This window comes from Otolemur garnettii, unplaced genomic scaffold, assembly GCF_000181295.1.
Source record: "Otolemur garnettii isolate 467f Iridium unplaced genomic scaffold, OtoGar3 scaffold00126, whole genome shotgun sequence".
In the NCBI taxonomy this organism is placed as follows: domain Eukaryota; kingdom Metazoa; phylum Chordata; class Mammalia; order Primates; family Galagidae; genus Otolemur; species Otolemur garnettii.
The window spans coordinates 414,381-437,484 of NW_003852521.1; the positions used below are offsets into that span (position 1 = coordinate 414,381).

The 23,104-nt window shown below is 38.3% G+C and overlaps 1 protein-coding gene across 2 annotated transcripts in view; it reads right to left on the bottom strand.

The window, feature by feature from the left end:
• ARID1B (AT-rich interaction domain 1B) overlaps window positions 1-23,104 on the bottom strand; it is a 426,086-nt gene that overhangs the window by 297,063 nt on the left and 105,919 nt on the right. For both annotated transcript variants that reach the window (XM_003797856.3, XM_003797857.3), the window contains exon 3: window positions 7,577-7,729. In XM_003797856.3, the coding sequence (XP_003797904.2) occupies window positions 7,577-7,729 (153 nt within the window). The remainder of the gene's footprint in view (window positions 1-7,576; window positions 7,730-23,104) is intronic.

The following is a 23,104-nucleotide window of genomic DNA, read 5'->3' on the forward strand; positions in this document are numbered from 1 at the left end:
CCACGACACTCTACCCAGGGGGACAGCTGGAGGCTCTGTCTCAAAAAAAAAAAAAAAAAAAAAAAATATTTCAAGGCACGAATTCAGGGCTAGGGAAAACTGCTCTAGATAAAAAGATACAATAACCAAGTCCATGTAATAACTTTAAATTCTGCTTGAAAGTAGTGTTTTATAAGGGTATTCTAAGGATAACTAGTGCTACCTGAACAAAGCTAAGTGGGGGGATTAAAGGAATTATATCTAACTGAGTGAGGTATGAAGACAGATTATATAAGAAAGGCCCTTTTTATAGACACAAACAGAACTATTTAGAGGGGAAATTTTTTAGTTTTGTTTTTTGTTTTTTTTAAACAGAGTTTCACTTTGTCACCCTAGCTAGAGTGCTCTGGCACCCCAGCTCACAGCAACCTCAAACTCTTGGGCTTAAGCAATTCTCCAGCCTCAGCTTTCCAAGTAGCTGGGACTACAGGCGCCCACCACAACACCTGGCTATTTTTTGGTTGCAGTTGTCATTATTGTTTTAGCCGGCCAGGGCGGGGTTCGAAACCCCCAGCCTCAGTGTATATGGCCAGCGCCCCACCCACTGAGCTATGGGCACCACCAATGCTATGCCTGTGATTTAACTTAAAATACTTCCAGGAAAGAAGAAGAGGAAAAAGATAAGGCAGGGAAGCAAATAAGGTAAAATATTAGCAACACTGAAACTGGGTGAGGGCATGGGAGTGTTCATGATATCTTTCTGTTTAGATGCCTATTAAAAATCTTTTGTAATAAAAATTTCATGAACTCAGGGTGGTGCCTGTGGCTCAAAGGAGTAGGGCGCCAGCCCCACGTGCCAGAAGTGGCAGGTTCAAAGCCAGCCCTGGCCAAAAACTGCAATAAATAAACAAACAAACAAATAAAAGAATTCCACAAACTAAAACATAAAACACTGCTCCAGATGACGAGCACCCACAGGAAACTGGAAAAAGCAAAAATTAATCAATCCTTCTGAGAAAAGAGAAAGTAAACCCAAGCCTCAGGAAACTGTCTTCAAAAAATAAGGAATGAAGGGAAATAGAAATATTCTTAGAACTAAAAGAGAACAAAAATAATGCCATCAAAATATGGGCGATTCAGCCAAAGCAGTACTTGGGAGGAAAAAGTTTAGTTTTGTATTTAGCTTCATCAAACAAAAAAGGTTCAAATAAGCTAAACACTCACTTGAATGAAAATAAAAGAACCACAAGATAAACATCAGAAAGGCAAAAACAAGAACAGAAATCAATTAAATTTTTTAAAAGAACATACAACAGAAAAGATACAGAACAAAATTGCTTAGGAAAAGCTTTATGGAAGATCACACCAATACGTGCTGGGAGGCCCAGACAGGAAGATCACTTGAATTAGAGACTAGCCTGGCCAATGTAGAGAGACCTTGAGCCGTTGCTTCTACAAAACACATTATTTCAGTATTTTATTTTATTTACTTTTTGAGACAGAGTCTCACTCTGTTGCCCTGGGTAGAGTGAGTGCTGTGGCATCATAGCTCATAGCAATCTCAAACTCTTTTGAAGTCAAACAATCCTTTTGCCTCAGCCTCCCAGGTAGCTGGGACTATAGGTACTTGCCACTACACCTGGCTAGTTTTTCTATTTTTAGTACAGACAAGGTACTCTTGCTCAAGCTGTTCTCAAACTCGTGAGCTCAAGCAATCCACCTGCCTCAGCCCCCTAGAGTGCTAGAATTATAGGTATGAGCCACCTCGCCCGGTCTCAAAACACATTTTAAAATTAGCCCAACCTGGTGGCATGCATCTACAGTCTCAGCTACTTAGGAGTTCAAGGTTACAATGAGCTACGAGCACACCACTGCACTCCAGTCTTGGCAACAGAGCAAGACCTTGTCAGTAAAATTAAAAATTTAAAAAGAATTTTTTAAAGAATAAAGAAAAAAATTACACTTTAACTGCGGATGTTACAGAGATAAGACTATTATGAAGTTTATGTTAATAAAGCTGAAAAGCTGAAAAGGACAAATTCCAAATATGTAGGAATACATAGAAGCAAAAGTGACTCAAGAAGAAATCAATAGCTCGAATGTGCCTATATTCCCAAAAGAATGGAATCAAAAGTTAAAAATGAGAAGGGAGACACAACAGCTAAAAATCAAGAGCTACATAATCCTTTATAGCTTTACAGACACCTCTACCAACATTCAAAGAAGAGATAATGACTTAACACAAACTCTTTCACTAAATTAAAAAAGAGACTAGTCTCCAAATTCATTTACAAAGCTCAAAACACAGATGTCAAAACCTCATAAGGATAATTATAGTTCAATCTCATTCATGAATTTATGATTCTTTTTTGAGACAGAATCTCACTATGTCGCCCTTAGTAGAGGGCCCTAGCATCATAGCTCACTGCAACCTCAAATCTTAGGCTCAAGTGATTCTCTTGCCTCAGCCTCCCAAGTAGATGGGACTATAGGCACCCACTACAACACCTGCCTATTTTTTTTTTTTTTTAAGAGATGGGGTCTCACTCTGATTCAAGCTAGTCACAAACTTAAGTTCAAGCCACCTGCCTCAGCCTCCCAGAGTGCTAGGATTATAGCTGTGAGCTTCCGCACCCAGTCATGAATTTATGATTTAAGAAAACTAAACAGATGTTAATAAACCGATTCTAGTAAGACATAAAAAAGACAACATATAATGAAGCTAGGCTTATTCTAGAATCAAGTTTGCTCTAATACTATTAGAAGGTAATTTACCACAACAACAGTTTAGAAATAAAAATACAAGTGATCTTTCTAATAGATACAAAAAAGTCACAAGATAGAATTCAGCATCCATTGTTGAACCTCCTTAGTCCCAGAGTTGGCAACTACCCAAACAAACCCAAAAAAAGGAAAAGAAAAAAAGAGGAAACATTACATTTAAGGATGCAATGCAAAGCCTCTGTGTTAATTAAGAGATAATACAGGATTGGCCGTACTTTTCAAATAATGTATTTGGAGAAGACAGTCTGCAAAAGGACAAACAAGTGGGGAGGCAGGGATTTTTTTGTTTGTTAATGCGGCAAAACTTAAGAAAACTGATGGATGAAAAAAATTAGAATTAACTTAAAAGGTCACTGGACACACACATATACACGCGAAGTTAATATACAAAGTCTCTTATATTTAGACTTACCAATAACGATGAGAAACTGATTTTTCAAGGACACAATTTACAAGTATCACACCTGGTCCTTCATTGGGCCTCAACAAGGCAAAGACTGTCCAAGTAATCAGGTACTTTTGTTTGTTTGACAGTGACTCCTTCCTAAGTACCATCTTTTTCACAAAAAAAGATATAATAAAAGATCCTATCGTAACAACAACAGAAGACAAAGTTCTCAGCATGGTAAGAAAAGAAGAATTTATAAGAAAAAGCAAACACAAACAGTCAAGAAAACTCTGAAAAAGAAGGGTAATGAGGATATACCAACCCAGATACTAAAATATACGAGGCCTGACAATTAAGTTGGTGAACGTGCCACCATTCGCCTACACTGGCGGCACTGAGCAGACAGCCCAGGGAGGTTTCATAACCTTGGCGCAGCACCGTCTCACAGTGGCGTTTGTGATGATGGGCCTTGCTGAGGGCACTGACTGCTGTGGGTGCTTGTTTTAATTTGTGGTCCCAAGAAGGTAGGAGCTTGCACTGGTTAATTTTATGCGTGACTCTGGGAGGTGATTTTGGATAAAATTAACAATTAAATCGGTGACTGAGTAAAGCAGATTGTCCTCCATTATGTGGGTGGGCCTCATCTAATTACTTTGATGGACTGACTAGAATAAAAAGATTAGCCTTCCCTAAGCAAAAGGGAATCCTCCAGCCAATTGCCCTGACTAACATTAATATAATAAGACACTGATTAATACGATAGCCCTACACAAGAAAATTCTAGGAACAACGAAGTTCTAGAATAAAATAATTAAGCTGGACTGTCTCTCTCTCTATAGACCTACAATAAATAGAGTGTAAAAATGAATATCCTGAAATACTACAAAATAACATGGGTGAATTACTTTATAACCTTGGTCTAATTCGCAATATAAATAAAATGCAAAGATCACAGAAAAACAGATACATAATTTTCACTGCATAAAAACTGGGAAAAAAGAAAATGCTTTTACCTGACCAAAAAACTGAACATAATTAATGTCAAAAGACAAATGGCGAGATATGGGGATAGTTAGTAATTCATATCATAGACAAAGGCCCAGTCTCTCTAATACATAAAGAGTTTTGTAAATCAAAACTTAAAAGCCAAAAACTAAATAGCAAAAGTTCAAGATAAAAAGATAAGAATTAATAGTCCAGGAAAAAAGGAACACAAGTGCTTTTAAATATGTTGAATGATGCCCAACATCACTAGTAACAAAATAATGTAAACTAAAACTTGATTACAAGTTGAATGTCTCTTATTCGAAATGCTTGGGCCCAGAAATGGTTCAGATTTTGGAATATTTGCATATGCATAATGAGATATCTTAGAAATAAGACCCAAGTCTAAAAAAGAAATTCATTTATGTTTATTAGATATACATATATTCTTACACACATGGCCTGAATACAAGTTTATACAAAATTTTAAGTAACCTTGTGAATAAAACAATGTGTGTTTTGACTATGACCCATCACTTGGGATCAGATATAGAATTTTACACTTGTGGTACCAGGTTGGTGCTCAGAAAGTTTCAGATTTGGAAATATTTCAGATTTTAGATCTTTAGATTAGGACTATTCGCACATTCGCAAAAACCCAGAAGCTGTGTAAAACCAGCACATGTGTAGGGAACAGGTCCTCTCACACATAGATGGTGGGAGTATAAACTGGTACAGCCTCTTCAGGGACCAGTCTGGCAATGCCCCTTGGCCAAGCAGCGTCACTTCTAGGAATTTACTCTCCAGATACTAGTGCCCACTCAGGAAACAACACATATGCAAAGTTTATCACAGCAGCATCGTTTCAACTGCAAATAACTAGAAATAAGCTAAATGCCTATCACAGAGAAAAGCTAAATAAACACGTTATGTCTATAAAATGGAATGAAGCTATAAGAAGAATGTGGGCTAGCTCGCTGTACTCCTTTGGAATGACCTCCAGATAATATTGTATATGTAAGTGGGTAGAAGAGGGGGGTGCTGAACAACACAGGCATGCATAGAGTATATTATACTATATATACCAATATTTATGTAAAAATAGAGTAAAAATTAAAATAGGGCATCTACGGTATTGTGCTTCTTCATATATAAAGAAACTCCAGAAAAACACACAATCAACTAATAAAGTGATTACCTGGCAAAGGGTGGGACGTGGTAAAATGGACAGGGACAATTAAGGAAAAGAGACTTTTCTCTCTATCCTTTCCTTATACTTGACAATTTTTGAAATCTGTGCACCCACTGACTAGTCAAAACACTAAATGTTAAAAATGTTAAAGACCAGTGATGTGTCTCAGCGGAACCTCAAAATCACCTTCCTATCAATTATATTAACAAAAACACAGAGAATTCTTGCTGACTAGTTTTCATTATATAAAAACAACAGAATATATATATGCTACAAAAGGACAGTCTACAGAAAGGAAGGTCCTGATTGTTATGAACTACTGGTTGATTAAATACGGTTGAGTTTCTTAGGATTTTAAATGTAGATAAATTCAATATTATCCATGCTTATTAAAATTTGGCTAGATTTTGGTACTTTTCTATTGATAAATGTTTACTTTGTTTTAGGATAGATCTGGGGTAATTATTTTGGTTTGGAGTTGCTAGGCATACCTATAATGCTAGATTTCATTTCTTAGGGAAACTTTCCCAAATCTGTCTCTCTATCTAACCCCTAAATAAGGACTGTCACTGACAAACCAGGCCATTTGTCAGGTTACCCAAATGTGTCTAATTTCCACCTCTTTGTCATACAATAGTTTAATAAATCTTAAAAAGTACTCAAGGTATTTTATAGCTAGCAAATAGAATACAAGAAAAAAATTCTAGTATACTTTGGAAAATGTATTCAGAATACACAAAATGACCAAATTTACATTAAAGAATCATAGTTACATATATATAATCATAAAATTTATCGTCTAATACGGTAGGATTAATCAAAGCATAAGATAGCCCTAAACTAAGCACATTAAAATAGTATTCATTAACAAAAGGATTCTACCTGTAGCATGTTTTAAATATTTAAATGTGAAAGATATTAAATAAGTAATTGCCGTGTGCTCGAAGTCATCAGTGAATGCTTCAGAAAGGAAGTAAATTTTGAGCTTGGTCTTGAAGGAAATGACAGGTGCTCAGAATCCTTAATCAAATTGGTTTTACAATCAGAAATTCATTTCAGTGCACTGAAGTAAAATGAGTAATGTAATATCTCTATTGAGTCCTTAAATTTTGATGACATGACAAAACATTCTATGTCTACAGATAAGTTCAATAAGGCTCTGAAAGCCCCTTGGAAAAGTCTATAACTTTATCAAAAATCCAGCTCCACGTCTCTCTCATTTAAAGAGAGTTGATATTAAAGTGTTTTAAAATTGTCACACACTTTAATAAAAGACTTCACCAGATAACTCTGTACATACCCGAAATAATGCAGATCCCTCCTTCTGCAAACCCCAGATACGAGTATCATTCTGCTTAACGTCAACAGTCTATTCAAGCCATATGAGAAGCCCTTTATAAAAAGTCAGTGCCACATGTGTTCATCCCTTCTCCACCACCCTGACCCCACAAAAGAGAAAGAGAAGAAAATATTAAAATGGAAAGTTGCATTTTGATGCTCATGCCTAGAAGTGCTATCGAAGTTTTATCACAACTCCTTTTCCTGTCACTAATGAACGAGTCTCTAAAACAAAATGAAAATGAATCATTTTACCAAATACATATATACTGTTTTTCTATAAATCATGTAATCTGTACTATACTCCCCCAACAACCTAGAAGAGTATTTAACGAGGCTAATTCAAACTAGAAATTGCTTAATATACTTAAAGTACATGATTCCCATTAGTATTTTAATATATTGCAATTGAAGTGATTATCTGCTTATGAGCTCATTTAAGAAGAATAACTGTCAAAAGCAACAATGTTTTGATGCAGTAACATGTGCCATTAAAACAAAAACAAAAAGGTCACGATAAAAATACCATGCGTGTGCTAACTAGTGGGATTAAATAATTTATAAAACCTTCTCCTGAATAAGCCTTTACAAAGCAGCAGAGGACTTTTTTGAAAGATTCAGAACACAAAGGACAGACAACAAGAAATGACTGATGCACTCTGCTGTCACTAACCAGTAACCCAGGCGACTATTAAACTCGTCACTCTTCCCACCCTTCAACCTCAAAACATGAAGGGAGGGAGGGAATTTAGATTAGGTTTGTAATTTTGCATTTTCTCAAAACTACATTTTCTTCCACTGAGAACGTAACTTTTAAAACAAAACAGGAAGATGCTTCAGAGCCCAGTCTGCCCGGGAGAAGGCGGCCGAGCCCCAGGAGCCCCAGGAGCCTTGCGCGGCGCGGCGCTCACCTGCTGCGGCTGGTACCTCTGCGACTGGGACGGCAGATACTGCGCCTGGGGCGGGAGGTGCGGGGGCTGCGGCTGCGGGCTGTAATACGGCTGCGGCTGCTGGCCCTGCTGGCAGTAACCACTCACACCTTGCTGTCCATACTGAGGTGGCATCTGTCAAAAAGTCAAGCAAAACAAATGGGAAAGTCAAAATGTGCAACTTAGTGAATCAAATGTGCTTTCAAGTCACCAACGTGAAGGGGCTCTCTGCTACGCAAGTGCATCCAGTATTTTTAATCCTCTCTTCATTAGACAAATTGACACGCTGCCTTCTACTCACATACCAACAATGAAGTCAAAAGAATTTGCCTTAAAAACGATCATACCTTATCAGATACTAACTATTGATAATATCATAAAAAATCCAGTGTGTGTGTGTGGGGGGTTCCTAACACTGACATGAAAAAACAGTGTCTGCTAAGAAAGTCAAGAAGCATTACATTAAATCCATCCGCATACAACAAGGAAAATTAATATGAACTCAAACAGTTCAAGTTCACTGAGAACATTTTGCAGGATGCTTGTGGTTTGGGTGCATTATGGTGCATGCTTCTTTCTAAGTTCAGAACGACAAAATTTAGAATGTTCCAACTGTATTTGTAGCAGAGATACACCAGTTATATTAACAATTCCATTTATTATTTTGGCTAAGGATAGTATTTTCTCAGTTGATAAAATGAGTAACAATGTAAAGCAAATCGTACTATGCTGTAAATACCAGAAATAGTGAGAAATGTCCTAAATTGGTCTTTTCCATTTCTAACTTACATAAGCCCAAGAATCCTTGAAAGGATTATTCAGGGGTAAATCGCTCCTCGTGCAATAAATATACCATTGAGAGTATTTTTAGATTTTTTTTTAAATGAGAAACTATTGACTTTTTTTCCGAGTTGCAAGCGAGAACAGGAAAGGAAAAGACAGACAAGATATGAGGACAGCCAGAAGTGCCCCGGAGAGAGAATAGAGGGTCCACTCAGAACCCCGAGAACCTGAGCTCCCCATGAGCCCACACGCTCAAGAAAGCAATGGCAGCACCAGATATACCCTTAAACCCAGATTCACTGCAGAAATACTGACCAAGGGGAAAGAAGGAATAGTGAAGGAGGAAAATATAAAAACATTCGGCCTCTAAACGAATTAGCACAGGAAGGAAAACAAAAAGTTCCTATTTCTTTCAATTTGATCCAGATTATTTTTAAGACCTACCTGCAATGATCAGAACAAATGTGGCCACAAAGCCTCACAGCATCTCCTAGCACAGAGTCGAAGTTGTTGGAACAGACAAGTTTGCACTGAAACCCATTTACCAGCGCAGTTGAATTCTTTGCTTTTATTTATTTTACAGCTTGATATCTCATAATGAATGTATGTCCCTGCCATAAGCCAAGCCAACAAATTTCCATGATACAACTCCACATGCTAGAATACCATACACCACAACACACATCCTCCCGTTCAACGCCCATATGTCTGACTTGATATCTAATACTATATTTCACACAAGCATCTCTGCAGTTTGATTTGAAGCAGTTAGGATAACACTTCTGCCAGTGTTAAAATGACTGTAAGCTCAGTCAGCGCAGCCAGCAACTCCCCTCTGAATTGCGCTTTAATATGTTGACTCTCTGGTTTTACAGAATCCTCACACACAATATGGAAGTGTTGTTTGGGGAGGAGACTCTGTTTTCCAAGCAAGACAACAGGACAAATTCAGGAAACTAACACTGGCGCAGCCACAAACTTACCAGGATCTTTTATTATCTATTCCAAGTCCGGAAAATCTGACAGCAGGTTGTGGGGCAGGGAGGAGCGGCTCTTGCACAGAGTCCTCGGCACAGTCTGTGGAAGGAGGCAAGCCTCTGAGGGGCAGCAGCGTCTAAAACACCTGCTGGGGAGTTTTTGTGTCTTCCACAATTAAAAACCAATTTGCTATCCTTTCTTAGATACATGCCTCCTTCATTTATTTGGGATCAAATTCACTGGCACTTCACGCTCTGTGGCTGGGGGTGAGGAAACCCACAGGCACCCCCCAGACCGGGGGCCCAGTGCCCAGCAACCCGACCAACCTTAAATGGAAACCACCCAAGAACAGACTGCTAAACCCTTGTTTAAAGACTTACTGAGTTAGAAATGTATAGAATCAAAATTGTGTGAATATGGTCACCTAGTAACTCCATTTACCTTACGTCTGCAACTGTAAGATGGGGCTGCCTTCTCTAGTAATTCATAAGGAAACTGTACCCAGAAACACAATAATCCTACCTGGAAGTCTGTACAGATACTATTATTATTATTAAACTAACAGGTGGAGTGCTATCTCTAAAATATTATATCCTGAGTGTTAACTTTAAAAACCAACTTCTCAATATAATACCCCAGCTGCCTGGAACTAAAGTCTAATTCTTTAACGGTAATTCCTTATCATTCTTGTTTTAACCCATTTAGACACATACTGCTTTCAAACCTGTCCTCTATGATTTTCAGACTTCTTAAACCAAACAATCAGTATTACGAAACATAAATTGAGAGGCTGAACTATCAGCCTCTGCCAGAAGCTCCAGGCTAAGTTCCTGTTTCCACCGCTTGGCCCTCGGCTCACAGCACCCAGGCACTCGGACCCTGCTCTTGTCCTCCCAGCTCCATCCTCAACCCCAACCTGCTGAGTCTTGAGAAACCCACACCCCTTGTTAAAATGATGACCGCCCAGAGGACAATTCCAAGGAGACCAGCACATAAGACTTACGGTCTCAAGCTCTGTGAAACCCATTTGGGCTGCTCAGAGTTTTTCTGTTGATCTCTTAGCTCTTAACCGCATTAAGGATAACTAAGATTACCAGACTGTTGCAAGCCAGTGAAATTTCACCAACAGCTCCCAAGTGCCAGGGGCAGGTGCTGAGAGTTGGGGTACAAAGCTCTTCTAACTGAGTGGCACCTCTCCCTGAGCAGCCTGGCTACCTGGACACAGCCCCCAGCACCAGTCTTCTCAAGCCATACCCATTTCATTTACCACAGGGGATGCCCTGACTTGGTTAACCCCTTAACTGGGTGTCCATGTGTTTACTGTCCGTCCTCATCAGAAGAGTATAAGCTCTGAGGCGCACCCAATTCAGGGGTGCACCCAATTCAGGGGTGCCTCCAGGAAAGGTGCCAATGTCAACAAACATTTGTTGGAGTGAAAGAATGTCCTTCCTGGATTCCTAAAACAAGCTTTGCTCGAGTAAAAACTAATCAAGGGGGGGCTACTCAGTGGAAATCACTGGGACCATCCAAATGTGATACACATGTGCCCGGCTTCATCCACAGCCAAAAACAATGAATTTTATACCGATGCTGACCGTAGCACGTGGTGCCCGTCGCTATAAACTGCCCTCCTAGTGAGTCCTCACTGCCCATCAAATGTTCTGTGCCTTTAGTACAGTGTGAATTTTTTTAAAATAACACTAAACTAAGTGGAAATCTCCAGAAAATGCTTGGGATCAGAACTTTTAGATATTTAAAAATAAAAATTTATTTCACTCGTTTCTAAATAAGGACCTTTAAATGGTACAGTGAGCACACACCACAAAAAATGTATTCCAATTTTCAAAGAAAAGTGAATGTTTCCAAACATTATTGGAGAAAGTATAGTTAAAAATGATTCACTCACTTTCTTTATTTTAGAACCACCCTAATTAGGACACAGTATTAACTTTCACAGCTCTGTACCGTTTTAAATGTGCAGGATCTGGATCCCATTTTTCATTTCACCATACAAACCTTTTTGCTCATACTCCAAAATTAATGAAATGATCTAAGTTTATCTTCCATCCTCCTCCCACCCCTGCCATCTTCCTTCTAATGACGTTTTGGAGAGTTCTCATTTGATGCATGGACCGTGACCCAGCAAAGCAGCAGGTGATACCCAGGAAACCCTCACGTGTCCCAGGAAGAAGGTTCTATGCGGCCCTGTTTACAGTTAACCAGATTAAAACACCATCACTTCAGCAAAGGAGGTAAAGGAGGAAAATTAGCTTCGTGTTAGTCACACAATTCAATTCTCTGAAGTAGTAAAAAGGAGGGAATAAGACCCACATATCAAGATGGGTCAAATTTAAAACATAAAATGTTAAGTTTAAAAAGAAAGCAAAAAAGTGCAGAGATGACGTAACGAGAACCATTTTGGACGTTTATTTCGTTCAGTACTTCAAGAAACTTCCTTTAATCTTCAATTAGGGTCTTTTTGCTAAGAGCTACTGAAAAGGTCGTAATACCTCAGTTCAGAAGAAAGAATAGTTAAGTCATCAAGAAAATGCCTCCTCTTGAAACAGATATAGCGGTCGAAACAGAAGATACAGAAAGGATTGAGAGACTAATATAAAACAGAATCTTAAAACCCTGTGCACAGTGATAAAAAGGGTCATGTCAGAAGGCTGGGAACGCATGAAGGAGCTGCGAGAATTAACAGGAACGTGCAGGCTGGATGGTCCACAGAAGGAAATTCCTGAAGTAAAGGCAAAACAAGACAATTCCCACCTTACTCAGAGAAAGAGGGAAAGAAATCAAGGAAAGAGGAGAAAGAGAGCGATCTGGAGGGCCTGTCCAGTGTACTAGGACTTTCTGAAACAGAAGACAAAGCAAACAGAGCCGCAACAATAATCAAGGAACTAATTGAAGAAAACTAGATTTACAAGTAGAAACAGCTCACAGGTGCCTTTACAATGTAACAAAAGAAAGCAACTCCTAGACATCTCCTTGTGACGTTTTTAAATTTAAAGGATAAAGATAAAATTTTGCAAGCATTCAAAGAGAGAGAAAGCAGGTCACCTATAAAGGAACAAAAATCAAGCTGACCTCAGATTTTCCTCTTGCAACGCTACATACCTGAAGACAATGGAACAATATCTACAGAATTTTAAAGGAAAATAACTTTGAGTCGAGAATTATATACCCAGCCAAGTTATCATTTCTGTATGAAGACAACTGGACGACACTCTCAGATATGCAGAGGTTAAGCAAGTGTATCAACCAAGGACCTTCAATCTGCTGTATGATTTACCACAGCCAAAAGAGAACCAGAATTAAAATAGATAGCTTGAGTAGGGAGGTAGCTGTTAGAAAGAATTAATGGTAAACAGTAAAACTAGTTAAGGATCCTCGGTGGTCTAGTGGTAAAAGAAAAAAAAAAAACTAGTTAAGCAGCATTAAGTTTAAAGTGTTACATGTAGAGTATTAAAATTAAATACAACAATAGAAATGTAAGCTGGGTCTAAAATTTAAGTTTAGATAGGTTTAAACTGTGAAAAGGCATGTCAGATGTTGAATATATTGGCATATTGGACAAATAAGTATCATTTTATTTTCAGCAGCTTGTATTGTAGATAAAGATAAGAAGGTTCTTAAGCTAAATGTAAGTAAAATAGGAGACGTTTGTAGACAGGACTTGTTGAATAAAGGCATTCTAAATGTTAATCCGTCAAAATCGGAAAACAGTCACTACAGGTTTTTCCTCCTTACTTTTAATTATAGGGAGGGGGTAAGTGGCAAGTTTGTCCATAATGTCAATCTTGATACTATGCAGTGCAAAAAGAAACTTCCAAGTCACCACGGGGGGGAGGGAGGTGTATAAACCTTGTAGTATGCACATGTCGCTGGGGAAAAACAACGGTTACTGCATCACATAGTAGTTAATATTAGAAAATTTGACATTAAATAAGTGTTAGGAACAAAATAGAATATATAATTTTAAATTGTTTAGATTATGGAGAAGGTGGTAAGGAAACAAGAAAACAGCAATAGAAAAACAGGAAGAGGGTGGGGCCTGTGGCCGGCCCCATATACTGGAGGTGGCAGGTTCAAACCCAGCCTCAGCCAAAAACTGCAAAAAAAAAAAAAAAGGAAGAAAGAAAGAAAAAGAAGAACAGGAAGAAAGCATTATAATTAGCATATAATAGATAGATGTATAGCTGAGTTATACTCAGAATCCAGTTAACTATCCCTATTAAAAAAACTGAAATTGATTCAAAAGTTAGTCTCTAACCTAGTGTACCCACATTTGTATAAAACAGGATAAAAGGATTTAAAGACAATGAAAATTATAGGTCATAGAAATAGCAATATTTTTATTAGAATCCAAGCATGTACCATATTTTGTATAACATACAATACAGGAAAAAACATTTAAGAGACTTTATAGGATAAATAAAGTGGTATTCATATGTAAACGTTCCATATCTTAAAGTGGGTTGTAGTTTTATGTAAATCAATACATATTTATATATTGTGTAATATATAAATGTACATATAAAATATAGTACATGTACATATAAAATATAGTAAATTTGATGTACTTAAAATTCATCAAGTTAATCCTTCAAATAAAGAGAGTATACTACATATATAGGGGAAAAAAAGAAACCAAAGAAGATTAATGCAGTGTCCTACCATTTGTCTAAGTTAAGAAATAAAATAGTGTATATTATTTATGAACACATATATAGTAAAAGTATAGAAATATGCTTTGGCTGAGTGTGGTGTGCCTATATTCCAACTACAAGGGAGGCTGAGGCAGGAAGATTGCTTGAGCCTAGGAGTTTGAGGCTGCAGTGATCTACTACAACTAAGATCATACCACTGCACTCCAGCCTGGACAACAAAGCAAGACTGTCTCAAAAGCAAAACAAAACAAACAACATGCACTGAAAAAGGAAATATACAATTCTTGGGGGTTGGGCAAATGTGGCGAAAATGTTCACACCTATAGACTTCGTATGGTTACACAAGTGTATCTATTCTATTTGTTTCTGTACTTTTCCAAATGCTGAGATTTCACAATTTTACCCTTTATAATGAAGCTCTTGCCTCCACTCAAGTCCAACTGCCCCAACAAGGAAGAGACCCTGGGAGTTCAAGACGCACAGGGTACAGCGCCCAGAGAACAGGGCCTCTGCATGCCGCTTTACTTAAATAGGCCCCACCAAGACTCTGCTCAAGAAACCTCACAACCCTGACAACAAGACCAGGTGCTCTAACCTCTTCCTTCCACCTGGGACAGGACTAGGCTGAAGACTTCATTATGGTCTTCTCCAGAGGGAGTGTGCCCCGCAGGCTGGTAAATCTCTGACAGAAAGGAACTCTGCTGGCATTTCCCTACGGGCCCCACAAGGGACACTAATTCCGCAAGATATCTCACAGAAACAAGTTCTGTAGTCAAAAAAGTTTGAGAAATAACCCTACTATAAAAATAAAGCATAACTATATGAGCATATTAAAGGATCTGTGAAATCCTTTAAAAACTTAGGAAGGCTGTCTGCCTTTATTTTTTTTTAATCCGCAATTTGTCAAATTTATCTGACCACAAGCACACCACCCAACCACTGGAATGTAAACTCTGCCCAGGACAGCACAGCTGGCTCTGTACATCACTACAATCAGAACTCCTGGCCTTGATGATGATTCTTGACTGAACCTCCTAAAATCAGTATAAAATCACACATCATAGACAATGGAAATGTAAGAACTTCCTGAGCTAACCAGCAGTCCAGTCTGATGCTCTACCTTCAGGCCATCCAGCAAAGGCACCTGGAACAGGTATCTGAATCCTCCCTGACCTGAGGATCCAATTTAGGACACGAAAATACTCCCCCAGTTTCCATCATGGAGCAGTTTCCTCTGCACACCTGAATCCATTGAGATAATCAATTTGCCCCCCTTTTGGAGGAAAACAATTTAAGAACAAAAGAAATATCTGACACTGTCCTAAACTTCTCACAGACATTTAATGTGGTGAAAACGCCCCACTTCTGAATTCTAACACGCTAATTTTTTGCTGGGTAATATAAGGTACAGCTCTCTCTTTATCTTTGAGGTTCTAGATTAAAGACCTATTCTTTTCTTATTATGCTAAAATATATATAAAATTTACCATTTTATCCATTTTAAGTGTACATTTCAGTGACATTAAGTATATACACACCATTGTGCAACTGTCAGTACCATCCATCTCCAGAATTTCATCATCCCCAAATTGAAACTGTGCGCCCATTAAATAATAACTCCAACTTTCTTCTCTCCACCTCAGCCCCTGGCAATTATGCACTTTCTGTCTTTACACAAGTGTAACTCTTCCCATCCCATGTAGGTGGAATCACACACAGTCGTCTGGCGCATGGCTCATTTCACTCAGCAGAATGTTTTCACGGCTGCTGCGGGTGTGCTGTGGCATGTGCCTGCACATACTGTGTTTGGTTCCTTTCCAAGGCCCCTGAATGGACATACCTTATATTGTTTGTCCATCCACCAATCGATGACACGGGCTGCTCCCAACTTTCAGTTATCGTGAATAATGCTGCTCTGAATACAGGTTTACAAATACCTGTTCAAATCTTTGCTTTTACTTCTCCAGGTATATCCCAAAGTGGAATTCCTGGATATAGGAATTATATGCTTCATTTTTTGAGAACTAGCTAACTGTTTTATGCAGTGTCTGCGCCATTTTTCATTGCCACCGGCAGCGCGCAGGGCTCAGATTTTCTAGGGATTTTGATACTAACCATCCCTGACGGGTCTGAATCGATATCACACTCACTGTGGTTTCCATTTGCATTTCCCTAATGATCTGGAATGCTGAGCATCCTTTCATGTGCTTGTTGGTCATTTGTACGTCTTCTGTGGAAAAATGTCTATTCCAGTCCTTTGCCCATTTTTTAATTGGGTTGTTAGTGTTTTATATAGTCAGGACTTTAACCTTTTATCAGACATATGCCCAGCAAATACTTTCTCTCAGTCTGTGTGCTGCCTTTCCGTTCTCTTCATAGTGTCCTTGGGTGCACAAAAGGCTTTAATTTTGAGATAGTCCAATTTATATATCCTTTCTTTTATTGCCTATGCTTTTAGACATATCCAAGAAATCACTGTCAAATTCAATGCCATGAAACTTTTCCTGTATGTTTTCTTCTAAGAGTTTTTTTTTTAAGAAGCAGAGTCTCACTTTATCGCCCTTGGCAGAGTTCCGTGTTGTCACAGCTCACAGCAACCTCCAACTCCTGGGCTCAGGCAGTTCTCTTGCTTCAGCCTTCCGAAGTAGCTGGGACTTACAGGCACCCACCACAATGCCTGGTTATTTTTGGTTGCACTTTGGCCAGGGCCGGGTTTGAACCTGCCACCCTTGGTATATGGGGCCGGCACCCTACCCACTGAGCCACAGGTACCACCCTTCTTCTAAGAGTTTTATAGAACATTTTAGCTCTTATGTTTAGGTCTGTGATATAAGTTAATTCTTCTGTATGATGTAAGATAAAGGATTCAGTTTCATTTTCTTTTAACAAGACTTGTTTTTTTTATTTCCCATAATTTTCACATTAGAGTTGGATCTTTCTGTTCTAAGGACAGTTTAGTATTTACACTACCCTTAAATACTATTTTTTTAAAATTAGAAACTATATTAAATACAGAGTATTAATACTGAGGAACTACATTAAATTTGAGCACCCAGATACTCAACAAATTGTATAATGTTTATATGAAGTTCAAAAATCAGACAAAATTAATTTATTATGACAAAAATCATAACAATGGTCATGGGATATGGAGACAGGCAAAAAAGAAGGATGAGAGAACATTCTGGGAGTGATGGAAACAGTCTCTATCTTAATCAGGGTGGTGGCTTCATGAATGTACATTATTTGTCAAAACTCAAGGAACTGTACACTTAAAATCAAGGTATTTTACTGCATGTAAATTATGCCTTAGAAATATTAGTGGTTTATATATATTTATTTAAACTGTTGACCATCATGTTTTTATAGTTTTACAACATATTTTAACATTTTATGCTTAAAGCATTGCTGCCTTACTTATGCCTAAATGTAAATTTTCCGTTTGATAAGCAAAAGACTGTTCCTACATGCTTAATGGTGAATTTTCACGTTCTCATTTTATATAACCAGATTGAACATACCAAAATAACCATGGTGAGTACACAACTGCAAAATACCAAAGGTAAGTCACAATATATACAGAGATAACATAACATCCCTTTGACCCCTTATTTTACTTTTTGTAATTTATCTTAACAAAAAGTATGAGACAAGTATGCAAATATTTATGTAGCAAGGAATTCACTGCGGTTCCACTCAAAAATATGGAAACAGCCTACATGTCTAAATGTCCATGAAGGGAAATGGTTTTTTTTTTTAAGAAAAAAAAAAAAAGAGGGGAGGAGATTCAATAAAATACTATAGAGCCATTAAAAATAATTCTCATTATAGATAACATATTTAATAGCATAATAAAATAATATATATACAATTACATAATACAATGGTAGTTTTAAATATAAAAATCTGTATGTGGCTATGTGTAAAGAATAGCCTCATAGAATATATACCAAAACACCAAATGTTACTATTTCTTAAACCAACTCACAGTTTTTCATTAATCTAGAAGAAAATGTGATTTTGGGGGGATTATTTATCACAATGTCTTTCTAAGAGTCATTGAAAAGTATACTAAAACAATTTATATTTAACAGAAGAAAACTCCTTAATTTTTGTCTCTTCTTTATCATAGTTTTGAACCCCTCCAGGTAAATTCTACAAAATTCAAAGGTAAAAACCATAAGAAAAATCTTAAACTTACAATAGCTCCATTCAAATGTGGCAAATTCTGCTGGTTTCTGATTTCACAGAAAGATCAAACACTTTTTCATGCATAAGAGACAGACAGAAAATTCCCCACAGCAAGGAATTCAGATGCTGAGCTGATGTGTGGTTCAGCCAACTGCATGAGGAAATTTTATTATGTCAACATGGCCAGTCAAAAATAACGTGCTAGAAGGTAATGAATCAAGTTTACAAGGTCAAGATATTACAACTGTTCTACATTGTACAGTCCCTTAAGCTAAGTTCCCAATTGAGATTTCTAAATAACTTAAGCACTTTTTTCTCCACTTTCGTATTTTTAAAGAGAAAAATAAATCTTGTCCTTAGGCTTGTCTAAGGAAAAAATTACTCCACAATTTCCAAAAATTAGTCTTTCATATTTGAAAAATGACAGTCAACTCACATATATTGAGCTCTTATTGTATGCCGAAGCTAATTTGAGCAACAGAAAAAAGGTGACCTGAGCTGGGGGAGTTGCCGAGTATTCAAGGGTCCAGCAGTGTCTTCCACTCAAAGACAGGCCATGTGACCAGCCACACAAACAAGCCGCTTACCTGCATCTCGTGTGACTGTGGAGCCGCTCTCATTTTTGTCTGTGTTACAGTCCCTCACAGATAACTTCCAGGCCATGAACACTGTTGGGTTGTTTTTGTTTTGTTTTGTTTAAACAGACTGAAAACTAACCTATCTGAGACAATTTAACCCTCGTCTCCATTAGTTTAGAAATTTTTAAAAATTCATATCAGAAAATAAACATACTTCTTAAGTTTGTGAAATGACATTGAAAAGTTCTCTCCTTTTATCAGTAATAAATCTTTTTTCGCATTGTTTTATAAAATGCCCGTAACAGGGTATATACAATATAAGATTATAAAGACATGAATACAGTGAAATACTATATTTACATCCTCTTGGATTTCTTCACAATTATTAATTGCCTACAAAATTTCACTGCTGATTCTAAGCTCAACTAACTGTTCTATATTTAGCAAATCACAGCTTAAGCGAATAGTAGGTCAAATCAGGGCTCTGCAGAGTGAATATTCCATATAGCTGTGGGAACTAAATGGCAGTGCCTCTCATGACCTCAATTTCCAGAACTCAGGGATATGTCCTGAACAGCCTTTATTTCCTCTTAATAACCATTATGAATCTATTATCCGTGAATTTATTTATACCCTTCTTAAATTAATTTACATTTCTACTCCATGCTATCTCTTTAGGGTAACAAGTTCTGCAACATTATTATCTATTTTGTAAAGTGGTACATCCTTTTAGTTTTCATAAAATTAACTCCTTCAAGCTTCAAGGAGTACAGCCCAACTCTGGTATTGAATCTGATTAACAAATGTATGGCCACCCAATGCAAGTCAATCACATCTGCCAAAGCCTTTATTTTACCAGAGGGGATTCCTTGTCAAGTACTGTCTACAGCACAGAGCGTCTTGATGACTTTCACTGCCTCATCAAAACTGCTTTCACTCCCTTAGTCTTTATTGTGAAACAGCAGCTAAAATAGTAGGAAGGATTCCAAAGGCCCAGCAAGCGGGCCTGTACCCAAGGCTAAGATGACTCTTCTGGTTACCTTTACAAAGAAACCTCTAATACACACGCATTAGTATTCTCCTCTCCCACCTAACTACAGATGAGTTCACCTTTTTTTCCAGGTCAGCCAATTAGAGGAGGTTTTACTTAAGTATTCATAAAATGCGGCCATTCACTGGCAGTAAAATGCCTGCTCTCATTTACAACCGTGTTGAACTAAAGTCTTACTGTACACAAAATTAACACCCAAGTGTATAATTGTAGTTTTATGCTCAAGTGCCCTAATTATGCACTTTAAAATGCTTTCTTCCCAAGGATTCATCGAGGGCTTCAATACCACAGATCTATAAAGTCTACAGTGTGTTTTCTGACAAAATAAGAGCATAACAGGAAAAAATCTGCAGCTTCAGAGAGAAAAGAATGTGTGCAATACACAGGATGATAAACCTTATTCTAACATTTTTAGATAAAGAAGATAGCATATTTCAACGTCTATAAATTTGGTATGTGGAGAAGGGAGCCTAAGAATGCTGCCGTTTCTTGAGGAAAATACAACTAGCGTTTTTTTCTTTTCTAAACCATCTCAGGGGTGAAAAATTTACCTGTGAGCTTGCAAACCATGTCTATTAATATATAACAATATAAGCAGAAAAGAATCCTTAACAGTAAATGAAGCCACACTAATTTCTGATGTGGAAGCTTTAATATCTAAGTTACTAATATTTGCATTTAAAACAACTAAAAGTAAGTATTTTCTATATTAGACAGATACAGTCATTTTTAGATGAGAGAATCAACTATGGAAATGCAGAGATGACTTCACAGAGCTCTCTACTCCAGCAGAGGTCAGGTATGCAGAGGGCAATCCCAGTAATAAATGGGTGGATTCTGCTCCGGGGCAACGTGTGCCTTGCTGCCGCCTGGCAGGGGTCTGACTGTCTGCGGCCACACAAGTGCTGTCCCAGGAAAGCACACGTGGGATGTCCTGTATTTAGTGATGAGTACATCTCACTGGAAAGCAATGTGGATGCCCCACCTTCCTTGCCCAAACAGTAACAAGTTAATTCCAAATCAGTAAATATGATCTTTGAGTTGTTTCCATTTTTAAAAAATGAAAAAGATTACCAAATCAAAAGTCAAAACAGCACAACAGTACTTCACACACATGTCAGAACAGCAGGGTTTTCTAATAAGACTTTAAAATGAGTGTCAGGCAGCAGGATGTTCGTGTTTTTAAAACCACCCACTTGGTCAGAAGCACATGGTAAGGACAACGTTTACTACAGAGTAACATAGAAAAAACTTAGGCAGCAGAATGGGTGGGAATTACAGAGGAGCTTCTCTTCTATCTGCCCTTCTGGCCAGAGATTTCTATTTTTATAAAGCACAAAAGAGGAGCCAAGAGCTAAGCCACTTTCCTATATAAACCCAGCTGCCAAAATGGATGTGCCAAAGGGGAATTTCAGAGAATTTTAAAGAGATAACCTTTGCTGAGGCTGCAATGTCAACTTGGTAACCGCATGACTGCTACATGTGCAGTGAATGCTAGATTGAAAAGACCGTTCTCTTAGAGATAACTGGGAGGGTACCAAAAACAGGGACTTACCAGCAGAAGAACAGAGTTCCAAGAGCCAACAAAGAATCGAGAAATTGGCATCTTCTTGTTCGGAAAGAGAGCTCAGCGGTGGGAAGCAAAGGAGACCCATAGGCCACTCTCCACCTTGGGAATCGTATGCCACAAACATAAACCACTCATTCAGGCCTGAGCACCTGTGTACATGGTTTTTAAATGCAACCTTTGAAATCGCTTCTTTCTTTTTAAATGAAAGATGGGGGGAGGGGCATGGTTGTAAGTTACCAACAGTCTACAGCCCTCCCTCTGAAGGTGAGAGGGCAGTTGGCTGCTTCAATATCCCTTCTCTCTCCTGCCAAAGGTAGGGGGATGATTTTGGTAACTACAGTGATGAAAATATGCAAAGAAAACCACCAAGTCCCTGGAAAGTGAAAATTTCAAAAACTATATTATTTTAAACAAGATCCTTTAAAAATACAGTCTAAGTATTCCATAAGATAGTTTTTAAGGGAGAAAGCATACTTGTTAACATAAATTTAAATGATGCATTTCATATGGTGAAAAGCATATATGAATGAAGAAAACTAACAGCAATAACAACAACGCAAAAGAATCTGACTCCTCCACGGACAGTGGCCAAGACCCAAATGTAGCCCTTAATTTCTTCTGCTGAGACTCTGAGGATTAAGCAGACTACAGAATCCAGGGACAGTCCCATGGGGAGAACCAGCATTGGGAGTCGACTAGCAGCCGCCTGCCTCTCGTGAGTGGAAGCATGTTCAGGGGCTCAGGAGCAGCGAGGGGAGGGTGCTATGCCCCCACCACTCAGGCACAAGAACAGGCTTCAAATAAGCATGACTTTGGGGTGGGGAGGGCGCTTTCAGACATAATAAATGAGTGTTATAAATAAAGGAATCTTTCTGCATTAGAAAATGTTTCTACTGGCCCACTCTCTCACAAAGCCATAACCCCCACCCACTGCCCTGTATCCTTTGTGCCAAAGAGGGACCATACGTAGTAGTACATACACACATGAGTGGCTGAAAATGGACTTCTTACATTTTCCCTGGATCATAGTTTAAGTTGGGGGGAGAGGGAAGAATAGGAAGATACTCAAAATATATCCCATACACACAGTCCACATATCATTTGGACCAATAAGCTATTGCTTTAAGTGAAAAATATGTATCCATTTCCCCATTCTTGGAAGGCTAAGCTTAATTACACCATATTGTGAATTACTTTATCTCCACTATTACAACTGCTAAGAGGTTTCAGAGGTCACAAGCTCAACCCTGTCCTCCTTAAGTTGGAGGACTGGGCAACCTGAACAATTTCACCCTGTAGAAGCCCAGAGGGAAGCACTCCTACTACTCTCCCATGACATTCAGTTTGTTAAGTGGAGGGACATGGAAGGGAGACGAGGAAACCGGCCACTTGGGCAGGGACAAGGAGAGCAAAGGTCACCCTGGTCTGTTCTGAAGAACAAGAAGCCCAAAGGACACAGGCGAGGCAGCTAGGTGGGAAAACAGACAGGAAAAGCAGAAGGCTGCAAACGATAAACCACACGTAACCTGTGTGGTTAGATTAACTTATGAAGTACTGACTGAGGACCCCTTATTGGAAATGCATTCAAACAGGAGTGTTTCCAATTTAGGGCTTTCCAGACTTTGGGGTATCTGCATTATCCACCTGCTGGCTGGGTATCCCTAATCTGAAAATCCGAAATCCAAA